The following is a 20,274-nucleotide window of genomic DNA, read 5'->3' as shown; positions in this document are numbered from 1 at the left end:
CTTTTGAATATCTGCTGGTCCTTGACTGTCTGCACGTATTTCTGGGTTGAACTCTAAAAGCTGGTTGGAAACTGTGTGTGTGGGCATTGCTTGCTGACAGTAACATTGGCTGTGTGGCTGGATCCTTTCTTTGGATCAGAAAAGAAACATTCGCTGTGTGGCTGGATCAGAAAAGTCTCATGCCAGTGTTTTGCCGGAGTCTCTATAAACAGTTTTCTACCTTGCACCCAACATTTCAAAAGTTACCTGGGAAAAGAAGGCAGGAGTATCTGTAAACTTTAATTTCCTTTTTAAAATTTGTTTTGTCAACTGTCCTATATTAGTCTACTAAGGTTGCCATAAAAAAGTACCACAGACTTAGTGGAATAATAACACAAGTTTATTTTCTCACAGTCTGAAGGCTAAAGTCTGACACTAAGATTCTGGCAGGGTTGGCTTCTCCTGACATGTCTCCTTGGCTTGTAGATGGCTGTCTTCACATGATCTTCCCTCTGTGTCTGTGTCCCTGTTGCCTCTTCTTATAAGGACATCAGGCTCATTGGACTAGGGACCATCCAAATGACCTCATTTTAAGTTACTTTTTAAAATACCACATTTCCAAATATAGTTGCATTCTCTAGTACTGGTGATATGACTTTAATGTTGAACATTGAGATGCACACAGTTCAGCCTATAAAATATACACAATCCAGAGACCCTTTGTTTTGCCCTCTACAAGAGAGCAAAATTCTGATATTTTGCCAGAATAATAGAGAATCAGCCTGTGGGTGTGTGAAATAGGGAAAGACTTCAGAAAGGTGGGGCTAGGGAAGACAGCTAGGCTTCTTAAATGAACTTTAATCCAGAAAGCAGTTTCAGTTCTGCCTTCCCTCTGATTCCAGAGATACTTGGTCCTGCCAATTTCTGAGCCTTAATGAGATCTTATATTATAGATGGATTGATTCTTGGCTTTTTGTATGTCTAGTTTGGGATTTAGCTTTCGAGTTAACTGAGTCAGTTCTTTCTGTCCTTACAGGCTATGCCTTAAAAAACAACCAAACACTCTGACTCACTCACACACACACACATACACACACCATCTTTGCTTTTATTTTAGGGAAGGGTTAGAAGAAACTAATTGCATATTATTCAGTTTACCATCTTTAAATATTTAAAACTATAAAAATATATTTGTAGATAATATTTTAATTTTCAGAAAAGTATCAGGTAGCTGCATTTTGAGTACTTATTGTGTGTGGGATGCTATTTTAGGTATTGTGGTATGTAAGAAATAAATATCATCAGAATTATTTTCCTCGGTGAAAGAAAGAACATACATAAACATGGGGTTAAAGAATACTTATATCAAGCCATAGGCCAATAAGAGGAAGTTACTTAGTGCAAACTTGAATATATTCTAAGGTAAACTTAAGTGAACAGAGGCAGATCAATCTGACCTTGAATGACTCCCCATGAATGAAGGTGAATTTCAAGCAATGTTTTGAAAGTAACTTAAAAAAGAAAGTCATGAAGGACTTTCCAGATATCATTACTGGGTACTTTTTGTGCCAGACCTTTTGTAGGTGGCAGAGAAAGAAAATGTAAGCCATATGTGGGAAAGGTCAAATAGATTCATTTTCCAAGAGCAGGAGGTCTCAATTGCATGGTGTAAGGTAGGCAGAAGAGAGAGGAATAATAGCAGATGCAGCAGATCAGAAGAGAACAGGTAAAAGACCATGAAGATGAAAAAAGGTATTATTAAGGTAAAATCTGTTGCCCTGAAATTATCTGGCTCTCTAGTGATTGAAAAATCATAGCAAACCAGATAAAAGCTAAGTCCTAGAAATAAATGATACTGAGAAACAAGGTTGACCTCTATTTAGAAATAGTTAGAATGAACATTGCTCAAGTATTCTTCCCTATAATTTCCTGAGGCTTTCCATGAACTCTTTTATCCCTACTATAAATTTTGGCTTGAGTCGTGAGCCACCATAGTTTGTTTTAGCTTTCTTGTGTGAAATTGGACACACATTTGTATTTTTCAGTGAATTAGATTTTCTACTTTGGAAAATGACTCAGAGTTTAGGGGATTTTTTCTGTTTATTTGCCTGAATTAGCACAGATTCATTTCTTCTTTGTCCTTTCTCTTCCCTAACTCATGATAAAAACTATAGGCTATTTTTTGCACTAGCAAAGCCGAATACTTACATCATCAAAATATTATGATTTAACTTTCTGTCAGTAAGTTCAAATGTTTACTCTGATTATGTGGTTCCTAGATTTTCAATGTGTATTACCAGAATTATCAATTTTTATGATATTAGCATGCTGGCTTTTTCCTTTTTTCTTAGTTAAAAAAATTTAAGTTTGAAACTAAGCATGTGAGTTGAAGACTTTTAATGCAATACTTTCTCATGTCAAATCTAGAGTTTACTTACACAAAAATGTAAATATAGCAAAGAACATAATCAGAGCAGAGAAACTACTTCATTTTTTACCTTGAATCCAGGTATAACAGTTGATAAATTAATTGTATGAATAGAACCAGACTACCATTTGTAACTTGGGCACTTCCAATTATTTTTTTCTTCTCAAAAACGACGGTTATGAGTGAGTATTTGTGTGGTGTGGTATGTGTGTGATATGACTAAGAAACTTGTCTATTAAGAGTCAGAAACTAATAGAGTATTGGGTTGCTATTTCTGTATCCAGCCTAAAAATTTATTCTAATTGTGATTACTTTTAATATGGGGATTCAGATCATCACACAAAGGTTGTTTTGTAAATTTGACAACTAACAGCTCAGTAAATGAATATTGAGACACTAAAGAATAAACAAGATTTTGAAAAGTTGTGCCATAATTTTGATATGTCAATAGCCATTTATAAACCTTTAGATTAAATACACATAGAATCTATAACTGTGTTTTTAAATCATGCTGAACTGTATGAAACCACTGCTGTTTGTTTTTTATCTAGAAAAATGGCTGTTTTGCATAATTTGACCTATACTATTATCAGGGCTTCTTAATTGCTAACACCACATGCATACACATCCAGAAGTGCTGTCTGTACTTGTAAACGTGCTTGTTGACACTTTGTGAGCAGTCACTTAATTGAGGCTTTCTATGGGGCCTGGGATTCTGCAGGCAAGCTGTTCGCTGTCATAAGGAACAACAGCTCTTCTTGTCAGTGTATAAAGATCCACCTTCGCCCCTTCCCAACCCTTTCTTGCCTGTGCAGCCATGTTTCTTTGCTGCCTAAAACAGTCATTCAGAATTACTGGAAAAGAAGAGAATCCTATGGCTGGCAAATAGAACTTCACAGTATTTTATGCTTTTAAATTGTCTGCTCAGCCCAGCAGGTGTAAAGTTGTCACTTGCACACTAATTATAAGATGCTTTAGCATGTTGCTGTCTTATTCTCATTTCTAGCAGAATGACCTGAATATGAAGAAACACAGAATAGATGGAGCAGGCTATAAATAAGTAAGAAATTATTTACTATGTTAAAAGACAGAATAGATGGTTTAAAAACTTAGAATTCAAGCACTTTAATGTATAATGTTGACTGAATTATTAGTTATGAAGCTGAGGAAAGGTGATAAGCACAGATTAAGAGATGTTCAAATCTAGTGACAACCTTACTAAACAATATGGGCCTCATTGTCTAAGGACTCCATTGAACCTAGTCTTGGAAGAAAAGCTGCCTTTTTCTTAGCTTAACACTGATGTTTAACTCTACAAAATCCTCACTTTGAAAGAAAGATTCAGCTCACATCAGTCTAGGTAAGATAGTAAAAGAACTGAATACATTTCAAATTTATTTTTAATAGTAATAGTTAAAACAGAAAGGAATCTATGCTCTATTGTCAATTTACTAATTGGAAAAAGCATGTACCAATACACATTTATCATCCTGGGTGTTTGAAGATGTGTTATGAATGTTTTCTTACTCATATATGCAAGAGTGGTTTGAGTGAGGATAGTAAAGCTATATTACAAAGGTCAGATGAGATGTTTGGATAGCATCACTGAGTTTGAGCAAACTCCAGGAGATGGTGAAGGACAGGGAAGCCTGCGTGCTGCAGTCCTTGGGGTTGCAGAGAGTCAGACATGACTTAGGGACTAAACAGCAACCACCAGAGGTTAAGTGAAAACCTTATCAAAATTAGAACAAAGGCTGAATAATTTTTAAAAACAGCAGCGTAATTGCAGTGTATGTAATACTTTTAAAAGCACATAATAACTAAAACTTTGTTGTTTCTTCTGCATAAGTTCATTTCCAGCCCCTCTTTCCTCTCCAGAGGGTGGGCTATAGAGTAGGAAATTCCAAACTTTTGACCATAACTCAGCCTTTCTGGTGACCAGCCCCCATCCAGGAATCCACCCAGAGTCACCACATGAGAACAAAGATGTTCCTAGTTTTCCCTTATTACTTAGGAATTTACCAGGGTATTAGGAACCCCATGTTCGAGATCAGAGTCAAAGACAAATACAGTGCCCCCACCCCACCCCCACCTTATTTTGCAGCTTTGCTTTCTGAGGTTTCACTTACCCTTGGTCATTCGTGGTCCAAAAATATTAAATGGAAAATTCCAGAAATAATTCATAAGTTTTCAATTGCAAACTATTCTGAATAGCATGATGAAATCCCAAGGTGTCCTCCTGGGGATGTTGAAGAAGAGAGGTACCTGAGATAGATGGTGACTTGCTGAATTGGTTCCTTAATTTGGACATTAAATAGTTACTAGGGAGTTGTAAAGGGTAGGGGGATAGTCTATAGGTATTTGTGTTTGAACCGACATGGTTAAAATAATGAGGAAGATGCTAAAGGACAATGTACTGGTCTATAATGATAGTTCTCAAACTTTTTGAACAAGGCTTATGAGTTGCGGCAAGAAACTCTCATAACTTCTTCCCCTATCCCACATCTTCTCTAGTGACCCTGTGATCTTGGGCAAACTTTTAACTTCTGTAAGCCCCTGTTTCCAGCAGGGAAAATGATCATGAATAGATGCTTTGAAAGAACACTAGGGGAATTCCAGTAGGACTCCACACTTCCCCTGCAGGGGTACATGGGTTTAATCCCTAGTCTGGGAACTGAGGTCCTGCGTGCTGCATGGCATGGCCAAAAAAAGTACTTAGAACAGGAAGGTGTGGACTCCCAATCCAGTGCTCTTTCACAGCTCTCTCCCACTGAACTTTGTCTTTATTTTTGCCTTGTGAAATTCTACTCTCTAGAAGGAAAGCTGTAGTTTCTTTTCAACAAGAAGAATAAAGAATGCCTGGATTACCATATTATCCTCAGTGTTTCAGTGTTACCCTGAGTATCTCAATATTATTTGTATGTTATTAAAAGAATTTAGTCTGGGATTAACAGATACACACTACTATACATAAAATAGATAACAAGGACCTACCATATAGCATGGGGAACTATATTCAATAACTTGTAATAATCTGTAATGAAAAAAAACCTGAAAAAGAATGTGTGTGTGTATATGCATGTATACAAATGTATATATAACTGAATTACTTTGCTACTCCATTTTAAAAATTAACATTTTTTTTTAAAGTTAGGTTTCTGAACAAACGTTTTTCTGTCTTGTGTTTTCGTTTTACCATCTCATATTTATTTTCAGTTTTTCATTTTCTTATATAGTTATGCCTATAAAACCAAAAATCTGACACCTTAATACCAGCATTATTCAGACTCAGGTCAACAAATCTGCTTTCTTCCTTTATCCCCATGTTTTAGGTCCAGGCCTATGTGACTTCTCTCTTCAGCGTAAGTGAAAGAGTGAAAGACGAAAGCATTCTTAAATCTTTCTTAAGACTTTTAGAACCTATCGTTAGCATGTCCCATTGAAATTATGGCAATTTTATTATTTTATTGGTAAGATGTTGAACGCAGGTGAGCAGGGTCAGTAAGTTCCTCTGGAGAAGGAAATGCCAACCCTCTCCAGTATTCTTGCCTGGGAAATCCCATGGACAGAGGAGCCTGGCAGGCTACCATCCATAGGATTGCAAAGAGTCAAACACAACTCAGCGACTAACACTTAAAGATGTTGACATTATCTCACAGAGTTAAATAGCAGGAATACTGTGGTACTTCTCGGCGTGGAAAGCCAGTCCATCATTGTTTCCCAAAGTTTCCTTGTGTTTTAAGTATAGTCAAAGAGATGCAGACTTACTGTAACAGATCCTTTCTGACAAAGGCTAGCAGTGAAATTGTCAGGTCTGAAGATGAGTCTTTTCATCAGAAGGTATGCACTAGATTTGATTAGAGGAAGGCACGGTGGCCCCTAGACCTTTTCACAAGGGACACCTACCTTGGATTCCATGCTTGGAGAACACCACAAGGCCCTCCACCAGCCACACATCCCTCACAGGGCGAGGAGTGTGCAAAGCAAGGAATTGTCCCCCCAGAATTGAAGCTCTTTCCTTAATCACTGCACTCCAGGTATCTGGAGCCCCAGAATTCCCTGCGCAAAGGACCCCAAGTCCACTTCTATCTATGAACTTGTTGTTTAGTCACTAAGTTGTATCTGACTCTTTGGGACCCCATTGACTATAGCCCACCAGGCTCACCTGTCCATGGGATTTCCCAAGCAAAAACTTTTCTGGGGGATCTTCCCAATCCAGATATCAAACCCGCGTCTTCTGCATTGGCAGGCAATTCTTTACCACTGAGCCACCTGGGAAGCCTATCCAAGGAGTGGCCAAGGCTAGTTATGGGGACAGCAAATAGAGCTTGAACGTATGGGCTAGTCTCCCCACATCCACATAAGGCTCCAGGGGTCAGACAGCAGGGCTGAGAAGAGCAGGATTCAGGCCATTGACAGTCTGGGGGTGCAGCTCTCGTCTCCTGCCTTCTTCCTGCATGGAACTCTGAGGAGTTCACGAATCCTGAATTTGAACCTAGCCTTCTAAAGGGGCATTATGAAGGTACATTTCAGGGTACAGCACAGAACTTATTTTATTTAAGTTATTTGTCTGATTTATAACTTTCACGTGTTTAGACCTGGAGGTCTCATCGCATATTGTGATTTAGTCACTAAGTCATGTAAGTTGTGTCCAACTCTTGTGACCCCATGAACTCTAGCCTGCCAGGCTTCTCTGTCCATGAGATTCTCCAGGCAAGTATACTGGAGTGGGTTGCCATTTCCTCCTCCAGGGGATCTTCTCGACCCAGGGATCGAACCTGGGTCTCCTGAATTGCAGGTAGATTCTTTACCCACTGAGTTACAAGGGAAGCCCTCATCACATATTGGTTGGCCAAAAATCTGTTCTGGTTTTTCTGTAACACTTTATGGAAAATCCTAAACGAATTCTGTGGCCAACCCAGTATTACCACTCTGGGTCACAGGAATGGTCTAGAGGAAGAGATAAGGAGCTCATCTGAACCTTCATTTTTTCTTGCGGGTGAGCCGAGCTCCTTTGATCCTTCATCAGTCTAGCATTGGATTAGGCCTTCTGGTATAATTCTGGGATGGTACCCTTGGCCATGATCTTGTCTAAATTTTGACCTGGCCACGATGCACTCTTAAGTTTATGTGCATGCTGAGCTACCATGGTAGCAGGTAGAAAGATGCCGTGACCAGGGTCTTTGGGGGACCAAGCGAAAAGGGCAGAAGAGAATTGGATGAAACTGTGGCCAAAATGGTTTCTTAGGATTCTGTGTGAATTTTAGTTGTGTACTAACCATTGATTATTCGGTGTAGGGCCTTCACATGCTAAAGTCTGAAGTAAATCTTTACCTACTTAAATATTTTTAGGTTAAAAAAAAACAGCATAATTAAGATAATAAGATTCTTTGTTATTGTTTTTGTTCAGTCGTTAGGTCATGTCCAACGCTTTGCGAGCCCACAGACTGCAGCACGCCAGCCTCCTCTGACCTCCAGTACCATCCAGAGTTTGCTCAGATTCATATCCATTGAATCAGTAATGCTGTCTAACTCTCTCATCCTCTGCCACCCCTTTCTTTTGCTTTCAGTCTTTCCCAGCATCAGGGTCTTTTCCAACAAGTAGACTCTTCACATGGCCAAAGATGCTTTATTAGGATTAATTCCTGATACATCTCTGTAAATGCTGTTTTATAAAAAAGAGGAAATTATGAAACAAATCAGTGTAATTAGTCTACTCTGGTATGCCATTTACATTCAAAGAGAATTTGCCAGTGAAAATATTCATGCTTTCAGAACTTCCGTCTGGAGAAGGCAATGGCACCCTACTCCAGTATTCTTGCCTGGAAAATCCCATGGATGGAGGAGCCTGTAAGGCTGCAGTCCATGGGGTCACGGAGGGTCGGACACGACTGAGCGACTTCACTTTCACTTTTCACTTTCATGCATTGGAGAAGGAAATGGCAACCCACTCCAGTGTTCTTGCCTGGAGAATCCCAGGGACGGGGGAGCCTGGTGGGCTGCCGTCTATGGGGTCACACAGAGTCGGACACAACTGAAGTGACTTAGCAGCAGAACTTCTGTAATAATATCTTCCAATCCAATGGTATTATTTTGCTCTGTATGCAAATATTTCCTGAGCTTAGGGTATTAATTTCAGGTATTTCCAGTATTTATAGAAATACTTGGTTCCTTTTATTTGTATTTTAGTACCACAAACCTGCCATCATCAGTATTTCATTTAAATTTTTCCAGATAATCAGAGCTTATACCCTTATTAACCTGTTTATTTTTGTTTTAATCATATTTTGACTGTTGAAATGTCCTATAATTCATATATATATAAATTTTGTTTGTGTATATATAACACACGTACAGAGACACAAAAATGTACATTTTCCTGCCTTTATCAAAGAAATATTTATAAGTTATTAAATAGTGCTGGTATTATTAAACTTTAAATGCTTGAGTTTCAGGACTTTGCCATTCTGTAAGAAAAGAATTTAAAATGAGCTTTGATGGTTATTAACTGTTTTTCACATCTACATTTTAATTATATAGCTATTGATGAGGCATAAAGGATGAAATTCTTTTAAAAAGTAAATTTAAGAAGAAAAAACTAGGCTATCATTTCTTACACTGTAATGGTTTTAACATGCTATAAAAACAGACGTGAGCAAATAACACTCATTTTATTGAGCTGTTTTTTCAAATTATGGAAGTATTTACAGGTTTTAGAAAATGGATATGTCAGGAAGTAAAATGGAAAAAACTAACATTATAAGATTTTCAAAATAGTGATGAATTTTTTTTAATGTCTTAGGCCTGTTAGTGAAATTCAAGCTCACTAAAGAGCAGAAACTGAGTCTGTGCTTTCGAGTATTGAGTCTGGGAGTACTTCTTATCTAATTTGTCACTAAGAGAAAATGAACTTCTTTCTAGGTTTGTTCTACAGAAAATGCCAGTTAGTTTCCAAGGAAGATGTGACTCATGATACGAAGCTTTTCTGCTTAATGCTGCCACCCAGCACACATCTTCAGGTGCCAGTAGGGCAACACGTTTACCTCAAGCTTCCTATTACAGGTAAGGCTTTGCAGAAACATTTTCTTTCATAAGGAGTTTGTAATCAGTACTAATTTAAGCACCCATGTAGGTTATTAGTGAAACGTTTCTGGGCAGCTGGTCTTTGTGATATCCCATTTCTGGGTTTGTGGATGCAGGGTGCCTGCAAGTGGGAACTCTAGCTACGCTGCATCACTGTGTGGAACAAAGAAATTGTCACTCGTCACATGGCATCTGGTCCCGTCACTTCATGGGAAATAGATGTGGAAAGAATGTCAGGCTTTATTTTGGGGGGCTTCAAAATTACTGCAGATGGTGACTGCAGCCATGAAATTAAAAGACGCTTACTCCTTGGAAGAAAAGTTATGACCAACCTAGATAGCATGTTGAAAAGCAGAGACATTACTTTGCCAACAAAGGTCCGTCTAGTCAAGGCTATGGTTTTTCCAGTGGTCATGTATGAATATGAGAGTTGGACTGTGAAGAAAGCTGAGCACCAAAGAATTGATGCTTTTGAACTGTGGTGTTGGAGAAGGCTCTTGAGAGTCCCTTGGACTGCAAGGAGATCCAACCAGTCCATTCTGAAGGAGATCAGCCCTGGGATTTCTTTGGAAGGAATGATGCTAAAGCAGATACTCCAGTATTTTGGCCACCTCATGCGAAGAGTTGACTCATTGAAGAAGACTCTGATGCTGGGAGGGATTGGGGGCAGGAGGAGAAGGGGATGACAGAGGATGAGATGGCTGGATGGCATCACTGACTCGATGGACGTGAGTCTGAGTGAACTTTGGGAGTTGGTGATTGACAGGGAGGCCTGGCATGCTGCGATTCATGGGGTCACAAAGAGTCGGACACGACTCAGCGACTGAACTGAACTGAACAGGGACGGTGCCACCAGCATTGTAGTTTATTACTTTTGTTGTTGTTTAGTTGCTAAGTTGTCTCCAACTCTGCAACCTGCCAGGTTCCTGTGTCCTTGGGATTTCCCAGGCAAGAATACTAGAGTGGGTTGCCATTACCTCCCACAGGGAATCTGTTACTAACAAAGCCTTAAAAGAAAGAGGTTAGAGAGCACACAGTCTTCTGTGAAGACAGCTACCAGAAACATACACCAGCATCTCTTATTAGCCACTTTTAAGTTCAAGGTCATTTATGAAGTTGAATTTATAAAGCTGAAAATGAGTGGATGATTATAAATGATCTCCTTTGATGTGCCACCAGTAAAAGAAGCTCTTGTAAATGTATTCCTTACTGTGTAAATTCTCTTTCCCTTATTTTCACCCCCCAAATTACCTCTTGTTTTAAATACCCTTCCAGCCGTTGTCTAATATCTTCTTAACCTGTTGAAGCTGCAAAAGGTAACATTCCCATGTCAGTCCTAGTGTTTCCAGCAAGTAGCTAGCTTCACAGACTACCAGCCGGGATTTGATAAATATAGTGTATTATACACACTGTTCAGTTTTCCTCTTCATCCTCACTAATGCCTATTTAATAACTGATATTTTCCCCAGTGTATTTATTGTCAAAGTATTACATATAATTTACACATAGTTAATTTCATATATGTAAAGAAGCCATGTATAAAATTTTGGTCTTTCAAATGTGTTAACTCCTCTTTCTTTGGATTTTGGCTAGCTAAAATATAACATGGCTTCTTATTAATTTTACCCAGTTTTTTATTATTATATTCTTAGTAGTAGTTGGATTAGTGTTCAATTACCAAAATAATACATAAAATGATAAATTGTTAAAATAATTCAGAAATATAAAGTAAAAAGTGAAATTCATGCCTTCCTAGAACCCAAATTATCCCACTGGCCATGAGTATTCATTGTTAAAAATTTGGTATATAATTTAAATTATTGTGTAAGTATCTTCTTGTATCTCTGTGTAAACTTCTGATGCCATTTTTGTCGTGGCCCATTACAAAACTTATATACTGATGGCATAGATGGTTGTTTTAAGTTTCTTAGCATAAAATCCTATCATATTATGCCACACTTAATAAAAACAGATTATTCATATTATGGTGAATTACTGATTTGTTAGAATTATTTCAACACATACTGGCTTAGAGTATATATACATGTGCTGTATACATATAGAACATAGAACTGTATTCACATTAAGGGTACAGTTTTAAATATATACTGATAGCATCATAACATTTTTATGTTTCATCTTCATTTGTTTAGATTTTTAGAATTGAATTTCTTTATTTTGACTTTATCCAGGTACTGAAATTGTGAAGCCATATACACCTGTATCTGATTCCTTATTCTCAGAGTTCAAGGAACCAGTTCTTCCCAACAATATATACATCTACTTTTTGATCAAAATCTACCCTGCTGGATTCTTCACACCAGAGCTTGATCAGCTTCAGATTGGTTAGTTTTTTTTTTTTTTAATTTAGATTGTGTTCTAGATTGGATCACATATTACACTCTCCTTTGGTTATTTCCTTGTGGAATCTGTCAAATATCTTAAACTCACCATGTCTGCAGCCAAAGTTGTATTCTCTTAGTCTCACCATGGTGCTTCCATATTCCTCATCGCAGCATGCTTCTTTGCAAAACATTATCTGTTCATCCTCCACTCCATCTGGAGACTTGAGTCTTCCCTGAGTCTTCTCATTCAGTTCAGTTCAGTTCCGTCACTCAGTCATGTCCAACTCTCTGCAACCCTGTAGACTGCAGCATGCCCAGGCTTTCCTGTCCTATCACCAACTCCCGGAGCCTACTCAAACTCATGGCCATCACGTCGGTGATGCCGTCCAACCATCTCATCCTCTGTCATCCCCTTCTCCTCCTGCCCTCAATCTTTCCCAGCATCAGGGTCTTTTCCAATGAGTCAGTTCTTCGCATCAGGTGGCCAAAGTATTGGAGCTTCAGCTTCAGCATCAGTCCTTCCAATGAATATCCAGGACTGATTTCCTTTAGGATTCACTGGTTTGATCTTGCAGTCCAACAGACTCTCAAGAGTCTTCTCCAACACCAGAGTTCAAAAGCATCAATTCTTTGAAACTCAGCTTTCGTTATGGTTCAGTCTCACATCCATACATGACTACTGGAAAAACCACAGCTTTGACTATATGGACCTTTGTCAGTGAAGTAATATCTCTGCTTTTTAACATGCTGTCTAGGTTTGTCGTAGCTATTCTTCCAAGGAACAAGCATCTTTTAATTTCATGTTTATTTCAATTTAAGTTAATTTAAATTTAAAGTCATCATCTGCAGTGATTTTGGAATCCAAGAAAATAAAGTCTGTCACTGTTTCCATTGTTCCCTCATCTATATGCCATGAAGTAATGGTACCAGATGCATGATCTTAGTTTTCTGAATGTTGAGTTTTAAGCCAGCTTTTTCACTCTCCCCTTTCATTTTCATCAAGAGGCTCTTTAGTTCCTCTCTGCTTTCTGCCATAAGGGTGATGTCATCTGCATATCTGAGGTTATTGATGTTTCTCCTTGTAGTCTTGATTCTAGCTTGTGCTTTATCTAATCAGGCATTCACCTGATGTGCCCTGCATATAAGTTAAATAAGCAGGCTGACAATATACAGCCTTGACATACTTACTTCTTTACCAGTTTGGAACCAGTCTGTTGTTTCATGTCCAGTTTTGTTGCTTCTTGAACTGCATACAGATTTCTCAGGAGGTAGGTAAGGTCGTCTGGTATTCCCATCTCTTGAAAAATTTTCCACATAGTCAAAGGCTTTAGTGTAGTCAACGAAGCAGAAGTAGATGATTTTCTGGAATTCTCTTGCTTTTTCTATGAGCCAACAGATATTGGCAATTTGATCTCTGGTTCTTCTACCTTTTCTTCACCCAGCCTGAACATCTGAAAGTTCTCAGTTCACATACTGTTGAAGCCTAGCTTGGAGAATTTTGAGCATTACTTTGCTAGCTAGCATATGAAATGAGTGCAATTGTGCGGTGATTTGAACATTCTTTGGCATTGCCTTTCTTTGGTATTAGAATGAAAACTGACCTTTTCCAGTTCTGTGGCCACTGCTGAGTTTTCCAAATTTGCTGGCATATTGAATATAGCACTTTCACAGCATCATCTTTTAGGATTTGAAAAAGCTCAGCTGGAATTCCATCACCTCCACTAGTTTTGTTCGTAGTGATTAGTTCATAGTTCCTAAGGCCCACTTGACTTTACATTCCAGGATGTCTGGCTCTAAGTGAGTGATTACACCATTGTGGTTTGTCTGGGTCATTAAGATCTTTTTTGTGTAGTACTTCTGTGTATTCTTGCCTCTTCTTCTTGATATCTTCTGCTTCTGTTAGGTCCATACTGTTTCTGTTTTTATTGTGCCCATCTTTACTTGAAATGTTCCTTTGGTGTCTCTAATTTTCTTGATGAGATCTCTAGTCTTTCCCATTCTATTGTTTTCTATTTCTTTGCATTGATCACTTAGGAAGGCTTTCTTATCTCTCCCTGCTATTCTTTGGAACTCTGCATTGAGATGGATATATCTTTCCTTTTCTCCTTTGCCTTCACTTCTCTTCTTTTCTCAGCTATTTGTAAGGCTCCCTCAGACAACCATTGCCTCCCTCCCAATCCAGTCAGTGGCTAAGTTCTGATGAGTCTACCTCTCAGTAGCTTTTTAATCTGTCTTTTCTGCCACCTCTTAGATCAGTCCTTCATCACGTCTCTGTTGATCCTGTAACTGGTAACTGGTCTCTCTCAGTTGCCTTTAACTGATATCTTACTATTAATCTGCATTTTCCAGTTCTTTATCCATATCTGCCCTGATAATCAATTTAATCATGTTGCTCTGCAACTTTGATACCATGGATGGGTCTCCATTACCTAACTGATTACACCCTTTTCATGGCCTATGAAGACTTTGATGAACTCTCCAGCTTCACCTCTCACTATACAAAATACTTGTGCTACTCAGGCTCTACAAGTTTGTCATCCTCATTCATTGGCACATGAGTTTTGTAGGATGCCCATTGACCGTCTTTCTACCTGTCAAATACCTTTGTTTTAGTATTTTTTAAAAATATCACTTCCTTTATGAAACCTCCCTCCTCTTCTGAGCCCTCAGTAACTAACACTTTGTTCATAGCTCTAGGATAAGAATACATAATATTTCTTATTTACAGGACTTTGAGTTTAAGGGTATAGATTGTCTTATCTTTGTATTTCCCATTCCTAGCAGAGCAGTTGGCACATAATTGGCTCTCAGTAAAAGTACTCTGTAAGAATTAATAAAGGGACTATAATGAAATCTACTAATATTTAGAGATTCACTCCCTTACTATTTTACTCCTTTTTCTATGTCTTCAAGTTTTCACTGCCTTTTGCCTAACAATAAACGTGCTCTTCCCCCTTTAAGACCACATTAGCAGTAATATCGAGTGAAATAGATGGCTGAAATTTGGAAATAGCAAAAATTTTTGCTATCTGAAAGTTAAGCTCAGCAATCAACATATAACAGATGTGATGAGTCATCTTTGGTTACATAAATCAAAATATTGAACATAAGTGTGAACCTATAGAATTTTGGAATACCTACAGATCTGGTAATACCACCTTGTGAAGGACCGACAGCACAATTGTAATATAGAAGGTGGAAACTTAACCAGTGGTATTATAAGCTATCTGTAGACATTGTGTAACAGAAAACAGGGTGGAGAGTCAGCCTACAGCATGCAAAAGGAGAGCTGAACTAGTAAGGCCAGTGTTTTTTCAACTTCACCTAGGGGAGCTCTCTCATGGCACAGACACTGGTGCCCCTTAGAGGGTTGTACACTGGCATGACAGTGATAACTCATGAAACTCCATTAGGACCTATAGGAGCTACCTTATCAAACAATCTACTTTGTTTCAATTCTGTTTTCATCAAGCAATTTTATATGATTAGTTTGGCCTTCTGAATAGTGCAATTTTTGATCTTCCTGCATTAGGAATGAGAAGTCCTGGATGGAGCTCAGGTCACTAGAAGCAGGTAGTCTGGCTGAAAATCTGTTGCCATTCTGAAAAGTATGATTTAATCTCTTATGAATTAGAGTAGCATTAGGTCCTTGCCTGAGTCTAATCAATTTTATGACATTGGAAAGACTGGACTGTGGACAGAAATTATCAAGATAATATCATTCTGTGAGGCTTCTTTAGTAAACAAACAGCTGACTTTTTCCTGAGGATATTCTGATCTCATGGTTCCTTTCAAATTATAACAGGGAGCTTCTGGTACTTTCTAATGTTTAACTCATCAATTACTACCCAATTTTACTATCCTGCCATGGACAAGAAAGGTAAAAGAGATGAGCAGCCAAGCATTTAAAAATAAACCAGAGCATTTGAAATTGTTTTTTAAAGTATGGACAACTTTTTTCTTTTTTTTTACTTTATTTTACTTTACAATACTGTATTGGTTTTGGCGCACATTGACATGAATCCGCCACGGGTGTACACAAGCTCCCAAACATGAACTCCCCTCCCACCTCCCACCCCACATCATCCCTCCGGATCATCCCCGTGCACCAGCCCCAAGCATCCTGCATCGAACATAGACAGGCAATTCATTTCTTACATGATAGTATACATGTTTCAGTGCCATTCTCCCAAATCATCCCACCCTCTCCCTCTCCCTCAGAGTCCAAAAGTCCACTCTACACATCTGTGTCTCTTTTGCTGTCTTGCATACAGGGTCATCATTACCATCTTTATAAATTCCATATATATGTGTTAGTATACTGTATTGGTGTTTTTCTTTCTGGCTTACTTCACTCTGTCTAATCGGCTCCAGTTTCATCCATCTCATTAGAAGTGATTCAAATGTGTTCTTTTTAATAGCTGAGTAATACTCCATTGTGTATATGTACCACTGCTTTCTTATCCATTCATCTGCTGATGGACATCTAGGTTGTTTCCATGTCCTGGCTATTATAAACAGTGCTGCAATGAACATTGGGGTACACGTGTCTCTTTCAATTCTGGTTTCCTTGGTGTGTATGCCCAGCAGTGGGATTGCTGGGTCATAAGGCAGTTCTATTTGCAATTTTTTAAGGAATCTCCACACTGTTCTCCATAGTGGCTGTACCAGTTTGCATTCCCACCAACAGTGTAAGAGGGTTCCCTTTTCTCCACACCCTCTCCAGCATTTATTGCTTGCAGACTTTTGGATCACAGCCATTCTGACTGGTATGAAGTGGTACCTCATTGTGGTCTTGATTTGCATTTCTCTAATAATGAGTGATGTTGAGCATCTTTTCATGTGTTTGTTAGCCATCTGTATGTCTTCTTTGGAGAAATGTCTATTTAGTTCTTTGGCCCATTTTTTGGTTGGGTCGTTTATTTTTCTGGAATTGAGCTGCATAAGTTGCTTGTATATTTTTGAGATTAGTTGTTTGTCAGTTGCTTCATTTGCTATTATTGTCTCCCATTCCGAAGGCTGTCTTTTCACCTTGCCCATAGTTTCCTTTGTTGTGCAGAAGCTTTTAATTTTAATTAGATCCCATTTGTTTATTTTTGCTTTTATTTCCAGTATTCTGGGAGGTGGATCATAGAGGATCCTGCTGTGATTTATGTCGGAGAGTGTTTTGCCCATGTTCTCCTCTAGGAGTTTTATAGTTTCTGGTCTTACATTTAGATCTTTAATCCATTTTGAGTTTATTTTTGTGTATGGTGTTAGAAAGTGATCTAGTTTCATTCTTTTACAAGTGGTTGACCAGTTTTCCCAGCACCACTTGTTAAAGAGATTGTCTTTACTCCATTGTATATTCTTACCTCCTTTGTCAAAGATAAGGTGTCCATATGTGTGTGGATTTATCTCTGGGCTTTCTGTTTTGTTCCATTGATCTGTATTTCTGTCTTTGTGCCAGTACCATAGTGTCTTGATGACTGTGGCTTTGTAGTAGAGCCTGAAGTCAGGCAGGTTGATTCCTCTAGTTCCATTCTTCTTTCTCAAGATTGCTTTGGCTATTCGAGGTTTTTTGTATTTCCATACAAATTGTGAAATTATTTGTTCTAGTTCTGTGAAAAATACCGCTGGTAGCTTAATAGGGATTGCATTGAATCTGTAGATGGCTTTGGGTAGTATTTTCACTATATTGATTCTTCTGATCCATGAACATGGTATATTTCTCTATCTATTAGTGTCCTCTTTGATTTCTTTCATCAGTGTTTTATAGTTTTAAATATATATGCACCCAACATAGGAGCACCACAATATGTAAGACAAATGCTAACAAGTATGAAAGGGGAAATTAACAATAACACAATAATAGTGGGAGACTTTAATACCCCACTCACACCTATGGGCAGATCAACTAAACAGAAAATTAACAAAGAAACGCAAACTTTAAATGATACAGTAGACCAGTTAGACCTAATTGATATCTATAGGACATTTCACCCCAAAACAGTCAATTTCACCTTTTTCTCAAGTGCTCATGGAACCTTCCCCAGGATAGATCACATCCTGGGCCATAAATCTAACCTTGATAAATTCAAAAAAATTGAAATCATTCCAAGCATCTTTTCTGACCATAGATTAGATCTCAATTACAGGAGAAAAACTGTTAAAAATTCCAGCATATGGAGGCTGAACAACACGCTTCTGAATAACCAACAAATCACAGAAGAAATCAAAAAAGAAATCAAAATATGCATAGAAACAAATGAAAATGAAAACACAGCAACCCAAAACCTGTGGGACACTATAAAAGCAGTGCTAAGAGGAAAGTTCGTAGCAATACAGGCATACCTCAAGAAACAAGAAAAAAGTCAAATAAATAACCTAACTCTACACCTAAGGCAACTAGAAAAGGAAGAAATGGAGAACCCCAGAGTTAGTAGAAGGAAAGAAATCTTAAAAATTAGGGCAGAAATAAATGCCAAAGAAACAAAAGAGACCATAGCAAAAATCAACAAAGCCAAAAGCTGGTTCTTTGAAAGGATAAATAAAATTGACAGACCATTAGCCAGACTCATCAAGAAACAAAGGGAGAAAAATCAAATCAATAAAATTAGAAATGAAGATGGAGAGATCACAACAGACAACACAGAAATACAAAGGATCATAAGAGACTACTATCAGCAATTATATGCCAATAAAATGGACAATGTGGAAGAAATGGACTAATTCTTAGAAAAGTACAACTTTCCAAAACTGAGCCAGGAAGAAATAGAAAATCTTAACAGACCCATCACAAGCATGGAAATTGAAACTGTAATCAGAAATCTTCCAGCAAACAAAAGCCCAGGTCCAGATGAAGGTAAACTCCCAAACTCATTCTCTGAGGCCACCATCACCCTAATACCAAAACCTGACAAAGATGCCACAAAAAAAGAAAACTACAGGCCAATATCACTGATGAACATAGATGCAAAAATCCTCAACAAAATTCTAGCAATCAGAATCCAACAACACATTAAAAAGATCATACACCATGACCAAGTGGGCTTTATCCCAGGGATGCAAGGATTCTTCAATATCCGCAAATCAATCAATGTAATTCACCACATTAACAAATTGAAAAATAAAAGCCATATGATTATCTCAATAGATGCAAAGAAGGCCTTTGACAAAATTCAATGTCCATTTATGATAAAAACTCTCCAGAAAGCAGGAATAGAAGGAACATACCTCAACATAATAAAAGCTATATATGACAAACCCACAGCAAACATTATCCTCAATGGTGAAAAATTAAAAGCATTTTCTTTTATTTTTAATATTACATTGAAAATTTTTGAAATGTTCTGAAGACAGTTCTCTTATTTGAGTGGTGCACAGAGATTATATCAGTTGCATACCAGAAAAGGGTTTATTCAACTGTTTTGATTGTAGATTTGGTAGTAGTGTGCCCCAAGTTTGGTTTCTGATCATGCTTTGTTTTTATTGGAATTCAGAACAGCTCTTGTTTTATTTTGTGGGGTTTTTTTTTCAGTTGTGTTTAAAAAAATTTTTTTATTGAAGCATAGTTGATTTACATGTTGTGTCAATCTCTGCTGTATAGCAAATTGACCCAGTTATACACATATAGACATTTTTTTAAAATACTATTTTCCATTATGGTTTATCACAGGATATTGAATATAGTTTCCTATGCTCTGCAGGAGGACCTTGTTGTTGATTCATCCTATATGTAGTAGTTTACATCTGTTAATTCTGACCTCCCAGTCCCCTCTCCCACCTCCTCCCTGTTGGCAACCACAGTTCTGTTCTCTATGTCTGTGAGTCTGTTTCTGTTTTGTAGATACGTTCATTTGTGCCATTAGATTCCACACATAAGTGATATCTTACGATACTTTGTCTTTCTCTTTCTGACTTACTGCAGTTAGTATGATAATCTCTAGTTGTATCCATCTTGCTGCAAATGGCATTATGTCATTCTTTTTTTATGGCTGAGTATTACTCAGTTGTATATGTGTACATTTATCCATTCATCTGTTGCTAGACATTTAAATTATTTCTGTATCTTGGCTACTGTGAATAGTGCTGCTGTGAACATCGGTGTGCATGTCTCTTTTTTGAATTATTGATCTGTCCAGGTATATGCCCAGGCATAGGATTGCTGAATCGTATGGTAATTCTATTTTCAGTTTTCTGAGGAACCTCCACACTGTTTTCCATAGTAGCTGTACCAATTTACATTCCCACCACATGAGTAGGAGGGTTTCCTTTACACCCTTTCCAGCATTTGTTGTTTGTATAATTTTTAATGATAGTCATTCTAACTGGTGTGAGGTGGTACCTCATTGTGGTTTTGATTTGCATTTCTCTAATAATTAGTGATGTTGAGCATCTCTTCATGTGCCTATTGGCCATCTGTATGTTCTCTGAAGAAATGTCTACTAAGATCTTTTA

At 37.9% G+C, this 20,274-nt stretch overlaps 1 protein-coding gene across 1 annotated transcript in view; it reads left to right on the top strand.

The window, feature by feature from the left end:
- LOC120862765 (cytochrome b5 reductase 4) overlaps positions 1–20,274 on the top strand; it is a 115,845-nt gene that overhangs the window by 79,645 nt on the left and 15,926 nt on the right. Inside the window, exons 11-12 of the mRNA XM_040238864.1 lie at positions 9,329–9,469; positions 11,683–11,835. Coding sequence (XP_040094798.1) covers positions 9,329–9,469; positions 11,683–11,835 — 294 coding nt within the window. The remainder of the gene's footprint in view (positions 1–9,328; positions 9,470–11,682; positions 11,836–20,274) is intronic.

Source organism: Oryx dammah, unplaced genomic scaffold, assembly GCF_014754425.2.
Source record: "Oryx dammah isolate SB20612 unplaced genomic scaffold, SCBI_Odam_1.1 HiC_scaffold_4, whole genome shotgun sequence".
Lineage (NCBI taxonomy): Eukaryota > Metazoa > Chordata > Mammalia > Artiodactyla > Bovidae > Oryx > Oryx dammah.
Note: the sequence above shows the minus strand (reverse complement) of the source record. Positions and strands in the feature narration are given on the sequence as shown.